Source organism: Ornithodoros turicata, chromosome 1, assembly GCF_037126465.1.
Source record: "Ornithodoros turicata isolate Travis chromosome 1, ASM3712646v1, whole genome shotgun sequence".
Taxonomy (NCBI): Eukaryota; Metazoa; Arthropoda; class Arachnida; order Ixodida; family Argasidae; genus Ornithodoros; species Ornithodoros turicata.
Genome location: NC_088201.1, coordinates 128,018,822 through 128,036,815, shown reverse-complemented (window position 1 = coordinate 128,036,815; position 17,994 = coordinate 128,018,822). Strand labels below are relative to the sequence as shown.

The 17,994-nt window shown below is 45.0% G+C and overlaps 1 protein-coding gene and 1 long non-coding RNA gene across 3 annotated transcripts; one reads left to right on the top strand and one right to left on the bottom strand.

Moving 5' to 3' along the window:
• Window positions 1-797: 797 nt before the first annotated feature.
• On the bottom strand, window positions 798-16,168 carry LOC135378589 (uncharacterized). 2 transcript variants are annotated; one of them, XR_010418489.1, is made up of 3 exons: window positions 15,621-16,168; window positions 15,420-15,533; window positions 798-2,156 (listed from the first exon to the last, which is right to left on the bottom strand). It is a non-coding gene; the product is annotated as an uncharacterized LOC135378589 (long non-coding RNA). The 2 variants fall into 2 exon arrangements; XR_010418488.1 differs by lacking the exon at window positions 798-2,156 and having other exon boundaries at window positions 13,423-15,533.
• A 205-nt stretch (window positions 16,169-16,373) lies between these two features.
• LOC135368799 (speckle-type POZ protein B-like) lies at window positions 16,374-17,759 on the top strand. The gene has a single exon (XM_064602316.1). It carries the CDS (start codon window positions 16,652-16,654, stop codon window positions 17,690-17,692), a length of 1,041 nt encoding a protein of 346 aa, XP_064458386.1. The 5' UTR covers window positions 16,374-16,651; the 3' UTR covers window positions 17,693-17,759.
• Window positions 17,760-17,994: the final 235 nt, after the last annotated feature.

Here is a 17,994-nt window from a genome sequence, read left to right as displayed (position 1 = left end):
TCATCGCTCAGACGGGGAACCCGGAACAACTGGTGTCGGAGGGCCCGACACGGACTTCAGACGGTGCAACCTCTCAATAAGCAGCTCGACAGCGTCCATCAACACTGTGCCGTCACAGATCGTGCCCCAAGGACAACGTCCAAGTGTGGTGAGCCGGCAGCCTGTGCACAGATCTCTTGTGTTAGATTAAATTGTGTGCCCATTATTTACTGGTGTTGGCCTCATTCCTTCCACAAACTACCCCAAAGGTACCCCTATCTCGTCTGCTGTCGTTCCTACCGGGAGCGGTCATCACATTTGCACATGCAGATAATTTGCTTATCGCTCCAGACTCGCACCTTTGCAACCTGTTCTAACATATTCAGAAAATCTCTAACGCCCGATCCATCTCCCGAGAAGTTAGGAATGAGATGGCTGAAAGCAAGAATACTAGGACCCATTGCCGGTCCATTGGATGACACCTGTAAGGACATTGTGACCGGCTGAACGTACCAGATATCCCGATATTTGCCGCTCTCCTTCCACGCACTTTAACGGAAGGGTCCTTATGTAAGGGTCTCCGTTAATGCCCCAAAGCAATGGTATCCCTCCGCTGGTGCGAATGTGATGTTCCTAGGAAGTGAGGTTCCTAGAATAACTAAATGGGCTCTCCAGATGTGCCCATCGAGCAGGCCAGTCGTATACTTCTATGAGCATCTTCTTTGTGTGTTTATGAGCACCCCTGGAGTGACAGCGGCCGTTTGAAAGAATGGACAGCACGGCATTGTTTGAACGCCCCCACCCAGAGCTAAGTCAACTGTTGACGAACCAACGTCTAGCACGAAGATATAGTGCGGAGAAAACTCTCCTTTTAGCAATTTCCCTGTTTTCCCAACTCTTCCCAAAGCAGGGAATAGTCGTGGCCTGTAGAGGCTAGCAGTGCACGTAAACTGAAGCGACAGATGGGAAGAGGGAAGGTGATCACGACTTCACACGAAACCGCCGATTCCAGGAAGCCGTTTCATTACTTGGCCGGCTTTTCCCTAAGCAAGGGAGGTGAGTGGGAACGGCGACCGGAGAGTCCATAAAAGGGGAGCAGCTCCATAACCAGAAAAAAAGAGAAGTGAGGGCAGACGACGACGACTCGTCACAGAACCACCGGGAGCAAGAAGTCATCGCTCGGACGGGGAACCCGGAACAACTGGTGTCGCAGGGCCCGACACGGACTTCAGACGGTGCAACCTCTCAACAAGCAGCTCGACAGCGTCCATCAACACTGTGCCGTCACAGATTGTGCCCCAAGGACAACGTCCAAGTGTGGTGAGCCGGCAGCCTGAGCACAGATCTCTTGTGTTAGATTAAATTGTGTGCCCATTATTTACTGGTGTAGGCCTCGTTCCTTCCACAAACTACCCCAAAAGGTACCCCTATCTCGTGTGCTGTCGTTCCTACCGGGAGCGGTCATCACAGTAAGAACCGCTGCTATTGAAATGAAGCTGAACCATTGTGTGCCCACAGTGAATAAGATGCAAAGCGTCCGCATTATTGGACATAAACGAAACTCAACGCAGGCAACTCAGGGTCGAACTCAACTGCTCACACGCGCTGCACCTGTGTAGTGCTATTTTGTGTCCGAAGTAACTTGGGAGTCACTCGTTCTTTTTTTTTAAGTAACTCCGTAACTGCGAGTTTTGTTTCGGGCTGAATAACTTCGTTACATTTTTCACACGGTAACTTCGTAGGGAGTTCCTTTTGACTGGTAACTTCTCGATCTATGCTTTCAACTCTGCATGCTTTTTGTACACTGCATAAAGTAAGATACTTTTGCCCCAGTGAATTTGTTGCGTGTTCTAAATGCATGCAAGTGAATATCTAGAGGTGCATATTCTGAGCAAGATTAATTAATTTTTCGTGCATGTGTGTTCAACCAGCTTTTAGTGCATATAAATCCGGCCTCTACATATGACGTATGCATTATTACTTTCTTTAGGTGTTCTGGGAAGTCGAACTTGTTGGGCACAGCGTCAGGCCTCAGTCGAACGGTTTACCCTGTTCTGTCGAAGCACCTGTCTTTAAAATGTTTGCTGCAGACCAGTGATGTCCTCGACGGCGTCCAGTCCTTTCGCCTGACATTCACCACACACTTTTTTAAATGTTGTGGGCGGCTGTGAGGGAACCTGCATTGAACAATTTATGCCATCAGTTACGACACGGATGACAAGGCTGATCCAAGCAAGCAATCGTCGATACCGTGACCAACAAACTGAGTCGTAGATCCCACACCTGACAAGCGCATTTCAACGCCTGCGTGCCAAGACCATACCCGTCAAATGCAGGAAGTCGGGACTATCACAATGACTCTATCCAGATAACGTACTGCTTAAAGTTTAACGTTTAGATCTTGAGATACGAGTCACACAGTGCCGCGCACATGCTTCAACAGCAATGTTTTGTCGCCCCGCTCGTGGACTAATAAATCACATTTATTAGTAAAACTAAGTCACTTACTTGTGAAATGTCGTCCCCGGTATCTTGCCAGTACGGGCAGTACACCCATAACCACAGCAGGCGGGCATGACACCACAAAAATGCTGCGCAAAGGCTCATGCAGAATACGCAGATGAGTACTCAGAATACGCAGCAGAATACGCAGCACGGCAATGTTTTGAGCTTCGCAAGATGGCGGCCGGTGACCGTACCGTTGCACCCTCAATCCGCTATCCAGCCTATTACTATAGAGATCAGTGGTTTGACCGTGACGGCAGTTTTGGATGGGCTCCGGTGACCTGTGTGTATCACACTGACCTCGATTGTAAAAGGCTGGATCGCGGATAGGGAGCGAGAGCGTGCGGAAACCGGCCGCCATCGTACTGTACCCAAAACAGTCGCCGCAGCGATCATGGCAACTTCTTGCAATTACGGTCGTATCAACCGTACCGGCAAGGATACAGGGCCTAAATTTCTGCAGGTGAGTCATTCTTTATCAAGGAATAAATAGGCGTCCATTCTGTACATTTATTTGACAATTATGAAGTGTTTTTTTGCCCAAAACGGGCACTGGACGCAGGTTGTTTGATCGCTCTTCCGAGATTCAATCGAACACACTTGCATTTTACCCGGCGGCAAATACAGTATGAGTGCATAATATGCTAGAGAGAACATGTTACACTACACTGGTATTGTTGTCATCAATATATGTGCCAGCACTTGAGCGCTTTTCTGCGTGCATTGCTAGCACGTTACACGGTGTTCTCTACGGAAGCAAGTGCACAGTCATTTCTTTGAATTACCTTTGCGCACATGCTGGGTATTACGTCATAATGCGACCGAGATTGTCACCCTATTTCATGTATTGGTATTCTTTGGTGCCTTGCTTTGATTTGTGACAAAGAATCCTGCGTAACGGTGGTTTGGCGCTACTTGTAGTTACTGTTATTTGTAGCAGTTTTTAAGGCAAGAGTGGTCTCTCAATACAGATTTCCTCATGGGGCTACCCAGAGGATCGTCTATGCAGTGTGATACGATTGAGGTTACAGGTGAGTATCATGTTCCTCATCCACAGGTTTCTATTTTTGCAGGAAGGAGCCACCTCAGTGCACGCACTGTGGTTAGCCTCTCTCAATTTTGCACATTTTCTTACATGTTCACATCAGAAACACGCCTTATACACCTTAGGCCCCATATTTAGAAGAGTATAGTATAATAGTTTATCCCCATATATAGCAGAGTTCCCCATATTCTTTTTAGAAGAGTTTGTAATCTTTTAAATATTTAAAGATATAGGGATTGTAAACCCCGTTTTAAACTGATGTTTTAACATTTCTCCAATGCATTTATTAAACAACATATTTATTTTTAACTAGTTGCATCCAAACCAATGTTCTGATGTATTATGACTTTTGTTGTCGATGCACCATAAAAATTGAAATAATCATCAGCAATACAGGTTACTTCACAGCTGCCTCGACATACTCAAGAAATGTGTGCAGAACCTGTGTAGTGCCCACAAACTTTGATGACCACAGCACCTCCAAAATGTAAAAGCATATGTGTCACGTGAGATTTTTAAAGGTATTCATAGTATATAATACCTTGTATCAACTGTTGTAGATCTAAGCCACCTCTACAGTACACTCTCAGAAATTAAAACTTGTCAGGGAACTGTGATAATTGTTTCAGTTAAGGTATGCTCATATATGCTACAAGAAGAAAATTATTTCTTGAGAATGCACTTCGCTGGCTACTGATGTTGTTTACATATTCTGTTGATCACATTCATTTATCACATATTATATTCTTATATACTATTATTATTATTGTTATATATATTTTTATATTATCACATATTTGAACACATTAAATTTGAAATTCAGTATATATAGGGGAAATTAATGGAGGGCAGTTTCTGTTCATTGCTCATTCCAACTTAAAATTCATATTCTTTCCTAAAATATATATTGTCATTGCAGGAAGGTCACAAAACAATAAATGTAGTAGTTGTTGTTGTGGTGGTGGTTGTCTTTTGTGACTTCCCTGCACGTTCATTGTATCTTGAAAGGCATAAGTGCAAGAAATAAATGTTGAACTTGAAAAATGTATATTCTCTTTACTCATCATCAGTGATCTTCTTAACAAAAGCATATCGTGTTAGACTTTTTTTACGTTTCACAAACAGGGTACACGAGGGCCAAAATGACAAAATCACAACTGTTTCAAGCTCCAAATCGTCCTGTTGCAATTTGCAGACCATACGTGTGTAGTGCAAGAAGGCCCTACCACATCAAAATGTAAGATGGGAGGCACAGTTAATGCAAAGTGGTTCCTATTAGAGACTTCGATGCTGAAGAAAATTGTGCAAACTGCGGAAGGTTCAGATCGGATAGAAGATCTTCAGAAAGCGTGTCTGGTCTCACAACGGTGCTACGACGGTCCCTTTTAGATGACGATGCTACTGATTGGAGTTTCAGATGTGCAGCTGCATTTTTTGGAACGTACTCCACATAACAAGCATGACAAAGTCAGCACAGGATAGCAGGCTCCCGTCCCTACGCAGCTTTGCTCACGCTGCAGTTCTATTCAGCAAAAGCATGTGAGTACGCGAGAAGGACATTCAATTTGGCATAACCGCGCCTGCAAATAATCAGAACAAATGAAGGCAGAAACAAAGAAACATAGAAGGGCTGTACTTCAAAAAGAGATAAGTCCTGTGTCTCAAGGAGGTGTTACCACTTTCTAAGTAACTTGATTAAGCTTACATCACTACCTGATTAACTGTCCTAACGAGCGTGATCTAATTCCGTGAAGTAATTATTTGGGTTGCTTCGGTGTGTCCATATTTGCGAGGCGAGGCACGGCTGTCGTTCTCTCACTCTCTTCCTGCGGCGATGCTTGATATAAATCATACTAAACGCATACACGGCTAAAACAACGGCTGTCATTCTACAGAACGATCTCTCTGCCATGCGAGTATATCTTTTCCGGGACCGTTCTTTGTGGAACAATTTTTGTCCAGAACGCAGCACGGGAGATTATATACATGGTTGTTGTTAATCTCACATCGTTTCTTATTGAAATATTGGCTGGGAAACGTGCTGAAGTACAATCCCCAGCGCTGCACTGCAGTGACGGTCTAGTTTCGGAATGCAAAACAACGTAATTAAGAATCCAACGACAGGACACCTGTGAAACACTGTTAGGATACATCGGTATACTGCAGGGTGTCGGAGCGAACCGAAAACCGGAAAAAAACGCTATTTCTGTGCGAACCGGAGCGGAATCGAAACCGTATGCGTTTTTTTCGCTCAGGCAGGAAACCGAAAAATATATTTAACGGTTTTCGGTACAAGAAAAAACTTGAAGAGAAGAAGAAAAAAAAGGAAACAGACGTCGTGTGCTCTGAAGTCATGTCATGGATACTATACGAAGGTTACGGTTACGGTGGAATGTATGTCGGTATACTATGACCCTTAGGCTCCCTTTGTAATGGTTTATCGTTCGCGCACGCACACAGACTTAGAGGTACATGTGACTCTCTAGCAATGTGCCGTATATAGTATTCGTTTTAATTTGATCCCCCGCCCAAACTCTCCTCAACTAAACAGCGACCCAAGGGGGCTGCATAACGGCTCCTCTATCGGTATAATGTCGCGCAACGCGTCCCTTGTTTGAGAGCAGCTAAGTTGAATACATTTACGTATACGCGAGGGCAAGGCCGTGCGAAGTGGCAACTCTTTTGTGGATAGGACACGAAGAAGATGAAACGGAGCCGTCGAGCGCGTTTGTGAGTGAAGGTGTTCCTCGACTTGCGTCGTACTCGTGCGGTGGTGCTGGCTGGCTAGACAGTAGCAAGAGACATTCGGATGGGACGCGATCGCACCAACCCAGCAAGGAAGTACTTTAAGAAAGACATCACAACAAACAAGTCCGTGTGCAGCATGCGCCTCAAGAAAGGAGAAAGCCTATTTGAACAGACAGTAACCTACAGGAACCAGGAGCTACCAGTTTCACAGCTGTCTATTAATATTAAATACCATGTATGCGGAATAAACGGTTTTACATTTTGTAACATTGATTTTTTTTCTGGGGATGAATATTCCCAGCAGAAGCGGAACCGGTTAAAACCGGTATGAACCGTTATGTTATTGCTCCGGAGCAGAACCGGTATCGGATCGTTTATGATATAACCGGAACGAAAACCGGAACAAAAAACGTTTCGGTTCGACACCCTGGTATACTGGCACCTTACAAAATTGTGTGACGACAAACAACGATCAACGCCTGTAGCGCAATAAATACTCTCAATCTCTGAATTGCCTCCAATTGTTTTCTATGAGTACACACAGCGCTTTAGGGCCTCCCAACATGGTGGCCCGAATGCGTGTCTCTCCCCCACAAGCCCCTCTCCAATGCGCGATCCAGAGATCAGTGGTGTTATGGTGGTGTACACGGTGGTGGTGCATAATGAAGGGCGCAGGGTTGCTAACACAGATTTCGTATTTTTTCCCGCCTTCACCCTACGGACACGTTTTCGCACTGTCCCGCCAGTTCTCGCTTCATAAATGCAGTAATGTCTCCAGATAATTTGCCCACATCATTTTCGTCCTTCATCTCACGTGAGTCAGGCTACGTGGTATCAAAGTTACCGACACAGTTACACGCAGACGCCGCACACGCAAAACAAGCACTCGTAGATACAGCTTGGGACAAAAGTTTACGGAACACCGGGGTGTCGCATTTCGCTGTTAGGACGACACCTTGGCAGCCAAAAGGAATAGACACACATACTGGAAGATTAACAGAATAGCCGGTCACCTGTTTCTTGTTTGAACTCTTCCTAATATCTAGCAGGGGGCCGTTCCGATGAAGAAATGTGCCAGTGCCGTGTTCCGTAAACTTTTGTCCCAAGCTGTACATCCGTCGCATACTTGTACGTATCTTGAGTACGTACTCAAAATACGGTATTTTAAATACCTTTCCCAGTATTTTGGTACTCGATTCGATACATTTTGCGACAAGTATTCTTAATGTATTTAAAAAATTTTGTTTTTCAGTATTCGTTACTCAATACTCATAGCACTTTTCTTCCTTGTCATACCGTGTCCAGCTTCCCCGCCGTGTCCATATTTTAAGCTCACTGGAACAGAACTGCAACACCCCCATTTTTCTTTCTTTCCTTTTTTTTTTTTTTTTTTTGATGGGGATTTCGCGAACTCTCATTTATCCTCCTGTACAATAGGGTGGTCCCATGATTGGTCCCACGCTTGGCCCGACGCTTACATCAGAAAGTGGTTTCTATTCATACTGCCAGCTGAATCCCCAGGGGATTAGGTGCAAGAGAATCCCGGCATTTATTTCCTTGGTCAACAAAGCAATAAACTCGCGCCAGAGGTTGAAAACCCGAGCAGGAGCGACACACATGAGATATTACGAAGTTTTGGGTCAGAACATATCACCAAAGTTTACTTTCGTTCACCAAAGTTCACCAAGCATTACTTGACACCAAGACCCTGCAAATAAAAGATATGCTTAAGTATGGCGGATGAAGTTAATTCCTTTCATTTGTGTGGCCACGTTCAGAACACGCATTTCACTTACTGCGAATACTAAAGTACTTTAGACATTATCTTAAATACTTCTTAGGGTATTTAGTACTGTATTCAAATTACTTTAACCTTTGAGTGCTTTGTACTCTGTTTTATATACGTTTGCGCAATATTTTGTACATGTCTGATCCGTTGTCTGCTCTCCTGCCTCGCATCCAACACGTTACGGACTAGTCCCCGTAAGGTGGCGACACTAAAAACCTCTCGAGGCGGATAGAGCATAGCAACCCGGGGTCAAAGAAACATGGCGTTTCCACGTGCATGATAAGTGCGCACAAATCAATGTTTAGAACGTGATTTCTTCAAAAGTTTGGGAATGGTTTCACAACGCTTTTAAAGTTGGCCCTGGACGCAGGCTGGCACCCCTGTCCCGCACTCCTTCCTGCTATCCTTCATATTTCCGCGTCTGTACGCCGCTCATAGACACAGTTGCTTCGCGGCGCTAACACGAAATTAAATAAAAATTACTTGAAGAACGTGCTCAGGATGTAGGCCACTTTTGGAAATATACCACAACAAAAAGAATATGTGGGGGAAGGGGGCGTTATTTGTTGAACACAGGGTTGTCAACAGGGTTCTCGTTCGAAAAAAACTGAGTTGCATCTAACCGTTTTAACATTACGTTTCTAGTTCCCTCATCGCGCGCTACTCGAGAGTGTTTTTATTATTATTATTATTTCAACGTATCCACCTTTTTTTTACTCTCATGGTTCCATTACAATACACTGCAAACTTTAAGTAGGTTTCGGTAGAATTAGGGGCTGCTCTTGGGAATGTTTCATTCACGCTTGCCGTCGAATTTGCCCCCGCAGCTAATCTTCTTCGCCCGTATCCCTCTTCATAGCTCGGTGCTGGACCTAGTGTGCGCTTTGGGTTCCTCTCGAGGTGCCCTTTCTTCTGACTGCCGTCCCAAGCAGCACACAATATTGGACCCATATTGGCTGGTCATTGGCGATACGGGTCCAATATGGGACCCGTTTCGCCAAGATTTTCCCCGTATTGGCTGAAAATGGGCAATATGGGCCCCATATTGCCCAGTTTCAGCCAATATGGGGAAAATCCTGGCAATATGGGCCCCATATTGCCCACTTTGAGCCAATATTGGGAAAATCTTGGGAATATGGGCCCCATATTGCACGCGTACACCCCATATTGACTGAACAGGGTACGTAGCCGTGTTGCACAAATGCCCAAGCAGCACGGCAAGATTGAACGTTGAAGCGTGTGAAATACCCTATTCACTACATCGTTACATTCAACAACTTCCCGCAGATGATACACATTGTTCGAAACAGTCAACGTACTTGGCATTCCCAACGTAAAGTTCGCTAGAGTTCGACATCTCAACATTCCACTACAGTGGCTAGAAGAGGTAGTGTAAAGAACGCGCCCGGCTCCACGCTTGCAAGGCCGCCCGCGCGCTGGAAGACGGTGACGTCATATCACAGGCGGCGCTGTAAGCAGTTTCCCTGCTCCATCGCTACAGGCTACAGTGCCATCGCTGACTGTCTTGCTTGCTTGCATGCCTGTATGTGAACAGAGGAACGGAATTTCTAATCCTGTTGGTGATCGGAACGATGCGTGCGAGGTCGAGGCATTGTCAGAGGAAGCACTGCCTGCCTTCACAATTGATCTTCTGGCTGCAATGTGCACCCCACGCCATCACAGTTCCTCACTTCAGTTAATTGCTTGAGTTTCTATAACTTAGCAAGGCCACCACAAACAGGAAATTCGTCAGCAGACTGTGAATGCATTGTTAGACTTTCCTTCACACCATACCAGTGTATCACAGCAGGAAAAGGTTGATGCAGCCTTAGACATCGGCAACCTGGAGGAAGCACAACAGATTCTAAATTCACTGGGTCAGCCTCTAGAACTAGATGACATGACAGGGGAGCGTAATGATTCCAGGCTTATATTTTGTGTAGCTGGTTACGCTGCTCGGAAGTGCATCTCAGCATTGGAATGTGAAAACTGGGCTGTCCTGTTAGTGAGCAAACATGCGAGAGACGACGGAGTTGATGGCTACACTAGACACCTTGACCGTGAGGGACTCCTGTATGTGTCTGAACAGATGTGCAGACTGATAGAGACAATGGAAAATGCCTTCACAGCATGCATGAGCAAGTGCAAACTCCACAGTGACGCAGTGATGGAAGTATCATCAGTCCTTCTGGGAAGCCCGCTTAACAGAGTTGGTTGTGAGTCACATGAAACAGAACTGACAAACAGAATTATAAAGTTCTACATTTTGACGCACCTCCACTTCTACGTGAAATCGCTACCCGAAGCAGTTAGGAGAAGAGGAAGGCGAAGAATTCTAAACTGGGACGACTGTAACAAAGAAAATTGCAATGTGCTAAAACATTTGTGAGTGGGAAAGAAAGATATGGTGATTAATAGTTTTCAACTTTGCCTTTTGTAATATTTAAAGCGATTTTAGCAATACAAACCTTGATGTGACTGACGACCATTAAATGCTTTCTGCCCTTTTCATCTGCTAATATCATGCTGCGGTATATCAACTAAAAGATTAGCTTTTACCTGAGTGTATTCCAGCTGAACAACTTCTTGTCCTGATAGCTGTGTCTCAACTAACACTGTTTTTGCTGGATAAATGAGAAATGGAAATTGTGAAATGTACTGGCGTGCTCATCAAGACCTAAGGGATTGGCGGAGCTCTGGATGTATGTCAATTACAGGCGAAAGTCTTGTAGAGTCCTACTTATCATTAATAAACTTTCGCGCCTCGCCTAATCTATATTGAAAACGGGGGTCATAAAACAACAGAGATTAATGGCGCTAGAGCTGTTGTTAGTGATCCAGGTTTCAGACAGAAGAGGAGAAAAGGAAGAAACATCGAAAACAGTGCATTTGCACTACGTCTCGTAACAGTTTACACGCTACACAGGCTCAGTGGCAACATAACCGCATAAAATTTGTATACAATCGTCTAGTACAAAAAAGCAGCCGAAGCAGTGAAAGTTGCTCGAGCGCCGCCATGCGGCCGTCTTCCACAACAGGGCCGGCTTCGAGGGCGCGATTCTCACACTACCCCTTCTAGCCACTGTAATTCCACGTCTTGAAAGTCGCCGCCATCTTCCTTCGCGATGCCAATGCCAATCGGTCGAGCCGACTGTGAGCAAGCGAGTTGTTTGAGCGTAATCACGCGTCCTACAACTAATGCGCATGCGCGACAGCCCGAACGGACGTTTCATAGGGCTAAAATGTCGCTGGGTGCTGTAATGGTAACGAAATTGCGGCAGGTCAAGTAAAAAACACAATGTTTGATAAGAAGGGATGGCTATTCTGTAAAGTTAGGTGATTTCAAGTTGCTGCAAGCAGTGTAAATTGCTCTGGCGTGTGTCCGCCACCGCCACGAAAGTGTTTCGCTGCTTTGTATTCTCGGAGCGGGTGTGGAAATTGTTAGTCCACAGAATATTGCGATCCCAATGAAGGCTTCTGAGGGATCTTAGGTATTGGCAGTTCTGTGGGACTGCTTGTGATCTTCAGCGTGGGCGTAGCACCTGTTTTTCGTTTGTTTTGTGTGTGTTTGGACAGTGCCGTGTTTCTTTCCTTTTTTTTCGTTCTTTTTTTTTTTTTGCAGTGATGTGAACGTGGATCAATTAGATCCGCAGCAATAAAAAAGCAAAAATCATACAAAAGTAGTGAATATTATACAGCATAATGCTTTATTATTACACGGGCTCCCCGTAGGTGTTATCACAGAAATATTGGCAATATGGGCAGCCCATATTGGTCCAATATGGAGCCTGGTTGCACTCCCCATATTGGTCCAATATTGGCAGCCCATATTGGGCCAATATTGGCAATCTTTGCAGCCCATATGGGTCCAATATTGGACCAATATTGGCGTGCTGCTTGGGGTCTTCTTCGATTCTTACCATATTCCAGCTTCATATTTACACATTCTGACAAAATTTTGATATTTCAAACTTGCTAAGTTGTAAAACGTTGATTATTGTCGCTGAAGCCGATATCGCTTAAAGGGACGGTCTCGTACACCCTGGCCCATCCACAAAGCGTACCATTCGATTCCTCATTGCTGAAAACGTAATACTGTGAATTCGCTTGTCCAGAATCGCCACGGTTATTAAATAAACGAATTAAGTTTATAAGAACAGCGCCAGCACATTGCGATTTCTGTTGGCAACAGCGATATCCGCTACGATGGCAGACCGCTTATTGGATGAACAAATCGTCTGCTCTCGCGCCTTTTTGCAGCGGTGAGAGCAGACGACTTCCAAAAGGTGCTCGAGGATCACGGCGACGGCAATAAATTTGCTCCACGTGGTCTGGTCAAACGAAAGACGCGTATTGTAAAATGTGGCCGAACAACAATGTCAATACGTCTCGCATCTTCATTTCGAGCGGGAGTTTACGTGGATGACTCCACCTAATAAAGGCAGTTGACGCTTATTTACTAACTTGTCTCGTATCGTTATCGGTATTTTGAGCACTTCTAGTTCGCCTTACCTGCGAAAAGAATATTCCGTATGGAAGTGGTGGAAACGTAACCCGGGTGTATAACAACTCTTTTGTCGACGACAATGTGACGAAAGTGGATATAGAAAAGCACCTGCTGGGAGTCACATACCCGAAGCATCTTCAACAAAACGTCTGATTGTCACACGCGTGCGTGTACCCCGCACGTTTCGTTCACGATGCATAGGAGGTAAGAGACGTTCTGCGAGCACGATATGTATGGGACGGCGCCGGACGCAGCTCAGACTAAAAGATGTCGACCGCAGACATGTACAAGATACTCAAAAATGTATTTAAGATAAGATAATAAATACTGACGTTAGAATGCAATTAAGATAGAGTATAAACAGATGAAAATTAAAGTAATTAAGATAGAGTACGAAATACTTCAAATAGTATTTGAAATACAATTAAGATACTATTTATCCTTGAACGCAAAAAGTCACCAGTCACCGGTCAATGCAGCAAGTCGCCGCTATGTGAAATGAATCGTCTAAACCCCGCGTACTACCCAAGCCGTCCATGTGTGATAGGAGTCATCTAAACACAAGTCCCAAAAAGATGACAAAGAGATACCACATAACTCCACTAAGTAGTGACCCAGAACAAAGCAAACTTCTAGCAGGCCCCTGCTCGGCGAGGTCAAAATTCGGCGTTACCGCGTCAGGACACGCATTATAGAACCCTCACTCGCCAAGGATAAGTACACACGGGGCAAGATCCCTAAATGGGGACTTCCAAGAAGGGCCAACGTCCGGGTCAAGTCCAAGGGATTCAGGAGATTTCCACTGAACAACCAAGATAATGGAAAGACGAGACACATAAAGTTCGAGAGGAAGATCCAAAATATGTAATTAGAGTATTGAGTAGAAAATACCATAAAATGTATTTTAAATAGAGTACAAATACACAAAACAAGAAGTATTGAGTAGAGTACCAAAATACCGCAAATTGTATTTAAAATACAGTATTCTAAATACAATACTCTAAATACGTACAAGTCTGGTCGACCGTCATGGAGTCAACTGCTATCGGCAACGGTGTCCAAAGAACTGGATACGCGCAGTATTGAAATGTAGGTATTACTTTGTTGATAGTAGCCAAAAGTGATGTGTACAGAAATTGTCGGCACCGCACGAAACGGCAGTCCCGCATACCTCGGTAGTATTGCGAGAAGGAAGTGCTTGATCCAGCAGGCTACATCAGTTTGTTTTGCATAAAGCCTCTCTAAGGTATTATCCCTACCGGAGCAGTATATCACCAAACTATGCTCAATAATGTTGTCTTGTACCCCTTCAGTAGCTGACACTAACTGATGAGAGTGGCACTCCTTCCTGTGCCAGAATCAACACCTATTAATGGGTCACAAATATAACAACTCAAATTCGCCGGCTTCACAACTCTATTTAATTTTTCCCTGCACATTGCTGATGTGAGAAAAGTATTGCATAATATAAATATGTAAGTTATATCCACAAATCAGTGTTGTGATTACATGATGTTCAAGCAGCAAAAGACAAGACAACCTTGTTGACAGGACAGGACGACAGGTTGCTCAGAGCTTGCTGCTTGAACATCATTATGACTACCCGATACCAACAACCCAATTTTAACACAATTGGTCAGTGCTGTGGACGTACATTACAATAAGGGACAATAAAAGATGACTGCATAAACACTCAACTTCCGCAACCTTTATATTCAACGTGCTGGACATGTTAGTCTGCAACCCCTGATATCGAATCAAAATGTGAGCCAGTACGGGCTCATGAACACACCGGTGTAACATGAGCAAAAATAAGACTGACGACATGTCGACATGTTGCAAACCGCTGTCCCATCTAGCACATTTGTCATGCACATCTAGGTATTTTTCATATTTTTTAAACATTTCCACATCTTTCATATTCAACGTGCTGGACATGTTAGTTTGCAACCCATGATATCGAATCAAAATGTTAGCCAGTATGGGCTCATGAACACACCGGTGTAACCTGAGCAAAAATAAGACTGACGACATGTCGACAAGTTGCAAACCGCTGTTCCATCTTACAAATTTGTCATGGACGTCTAGGTATTTTTGATATTTTAAAAAGTTTTTAAACATTTCCAAGTCTTTTATATTCAACGTGCAACCCCTGACACAATCAAAATCTGAGCCAGTATGGGCTCATGAACACACCGGTGTAACCTGAGCAAAAATAAGACTGACGACATGTCGACAAGTTGCAAACCGCTGTTCCATCTTACAAATTTGTCATGGACGTCTAGGTATTTTTGATATTTTAAAAAGTTTTTAAACATTTCCAAGTCTTTTATATTCAACGTGCAACCCCTGACACAATCAAAATCTGAGCCAGTATGGGCTCATGAACACACTGCCATAACATTAGCAAAAATAAGGCTGTTCCATCTTGCACATTCGCAATGCACGTCAAGGTATTTTTGATATGAAATATTGTAATAATCAATGATGATAAGGGCTTATTCGATGCAGAAGCATAGTCTTTGATGCAGATATGTTGGATGGTCCTGAAAAGGGCTTTTTTTTTTTTTTTCATAGGCCAGGGGTAATTGAAGACGTTGACGTAGATCAGCTTATCCTTGATTTTGTCATTTGCTCCAGGTGTAATGACATGAATGGAAAGCCTTCACTTATCACGTTGACAACCTCCTGCCGCTTGCGGGAATGGATAGAGAGAGCAGTTTCCTTCAGAAGACTATCCAAGTTGTGATACATATGACGAAATGCCCAAGTCCGAAATTTTGCGTAACGTACCATGAAACACACATTTTTATATGCAAATAAAAAGCTGCGCAACAAACACAAACCTTACAACACCTTCCAGGAGAATGCAACACCATGTGTACGTGACGGATCGAAACAGGTTCCGGATTGTGCGCACAACACATCCTGGTATTGGCGAGCAGTGGCTACACACACACCTGCAATGTTTGTACAATTTAGAATGGTGTCACAATCAGGCGGAACATATATACGCAAAAAAGTGCGCTTTTATGGATGAGTCTTACCCGTCAATCGATTCTGGATCATCCACTACTCCACTGGCTAACCACGTTGTTGTGGCAAAGGGTCAGCAGCTAAAGGTACATCAACGTCCCCGTTAGTCAATCGGTCGGCGCCGATGAGCTCATCTTCACCGCTTAGTGACAGGGACCCGTCACTATCGCTAAATTTGCTGTCAGACATTACGACGTCGCGCGTGACAACTTCCAAGCGCAAAGCGCATACACCTCCGACTGTGATTGAGCATTGTGCTTCGGTCGCCCAATGGGCGACCTGCCACCATAAATACCATAACCACGTCACATGTGACGTTGCATGAGAGGGAGTTGAATCCAGCTGCGACTTCCGTCGTCTGCTGTCACGGCATATTTCTTCAAATTTCTCGAAAACCACTTCGTTGTTCTGGTTGAAACTTCGCGACTGTGTTTCTGTAGCACTCTTGAATATAATTTCAGCTAAGTTTCGGAATCGCTCGATCTGTACGAGACCGTCCCTTTAAGGTCCGGTTAGAACCTCTTCAGCGCCTTCCAACGACACCTCGATCGACGTCCTAGCTTCGCGCGTTTGCGAGATATACTGCCAGTGAGATACGCGCACAGTTGTATTTGCGCCTCTCTCGCAGGCGCCTGCGACACCCACAGATTGTGTCACCCGTCGCAATGACCTTGTTTACATGCGCGCTATCTTGATTTATTCTGTTGGCTGCTGTCGGTTTATTACTCACCGAGTTGTTGCGTCATAGAACTCGGCATAATTTCGTTGCTTAGTAAATTAACCGGGCTACCAAACCAAACTTAAACCGTTTTCACGTCAAAAATAACCTGTCTCGTAGCGTTATAGCTCTAGGTCAGAAGATAAACATACGTGATGTAATCCCCGCGTGACGGCCGCTCGCCGCAACGAGGTGCAATCGCTCGTCTCCTCCATTTTCGATGCCTGATCCCTCTCCACCTGTGACTCGAGTTTCGAGCGTGCGCGGGAACACTGTTATTGTGACTCACCTCCCTCCTGCCGATGGTTCGTTCCTATCATAGATATGTCGGCCGTTGTTGGAGACGTAGTTGTGCGCAGTAAACTTTCCAGTAAGTTGAGAAGGGCAACTTGCAAGGCGACCTGGCTCGTCGAAAGCTTCACTCTGCGACGTGGGGCTACCGGCGACTACATCGAGAGTGACAAATTTTCTACGGGCGTCGATTGTGATTGGTGTTGGAGGCTGTACCCATGGGGGAAGACGAATGCTACTATCGTTCAAGTCGAGCTAGTGTACATCCGAGACGGAACGATTTCAGCAACGTGCCAGTGCTGGCTCGCCAACGAAACACCAGAGAAGGTAGAGAAGAAAGAAATAGAATTTCGGAAATTTCTGCCAACACAGGTGGCTCTGCTTAATTTACTCGATGGTAATCAGGTACGCAATGTCTCTCTTGGATATCTCGCTGGTGATGCTCTAACGCTCTGCTGCGAACTGACCACTTTGAAAGATTACGAAACATCTGTGTCCTGGATGAGGAGCGAGTCGCCTCAAGATGCCTTCCACGAGGAAGAGTTGTACCATCGCCTGTGGGAATGTCGTGACTTCAGCGATCTAACTGTCGTCGCCGATGGGAAAAAATTTGAAGTCCACAAGGCTATCCTGGCCACGCGGTCTCCAGTTTTTAATGCCATGTTCAAGAGCAACATGAAGGAGATGCGTGAAGGTGAAGTGCACCTGGAGGACATGTCCGCCGAGGTCTTGCAGGAGATGTTGAGCTTTATTTACACAAATATGGTGTCCAACATCGGTTCCATGGCTGCTGATCTTCTGCATGCGGCCGATAAGTACGACTTGAAGAAGTTAAAATCAATGTGCGAAGAAGAACTTTGTTCGAATCTCAGTGTGGAGACTGTTGCTGACACACTCCGTGTGGCCGACAAGTTCAACGCGGATTACCTGAAAAATGTCGCCCTGTGCTATCTCAACGCGCATGCCGTCGATGTCCAAGAGACACACGGGTTCAAAGCTCTGGTTCGCGAAGAACCACGGCTCGTCCAAGATCTCTACGATGCCCTGATAAAGCTCACCATGGCGGGCAAGTGAACGACTGCGTAGTACGTGCCTTCATCCAATGATTAGTCACAGCGTTCAATAAAACGTGACTCGATAAGTAATCGTTCGTTTTTTCAAAATTCGGGAGGCTGCCCGCAGCGCCACCGGGGAAAGGGAGGGACACATTAGTCTTGGGCATTCGAATAGTACTGCCACTGTATTGCAATCCCTCTACGTTATAAGTAGCCACTCTAGGGTGGAGCTGTGAAGCGCTGTCGTTGTTCAGTCAACCGCAATTGCGAAGACGCACCATTTGTTTTCTTTATAAAGAACTGAGGGCGTAGGACCTTTGG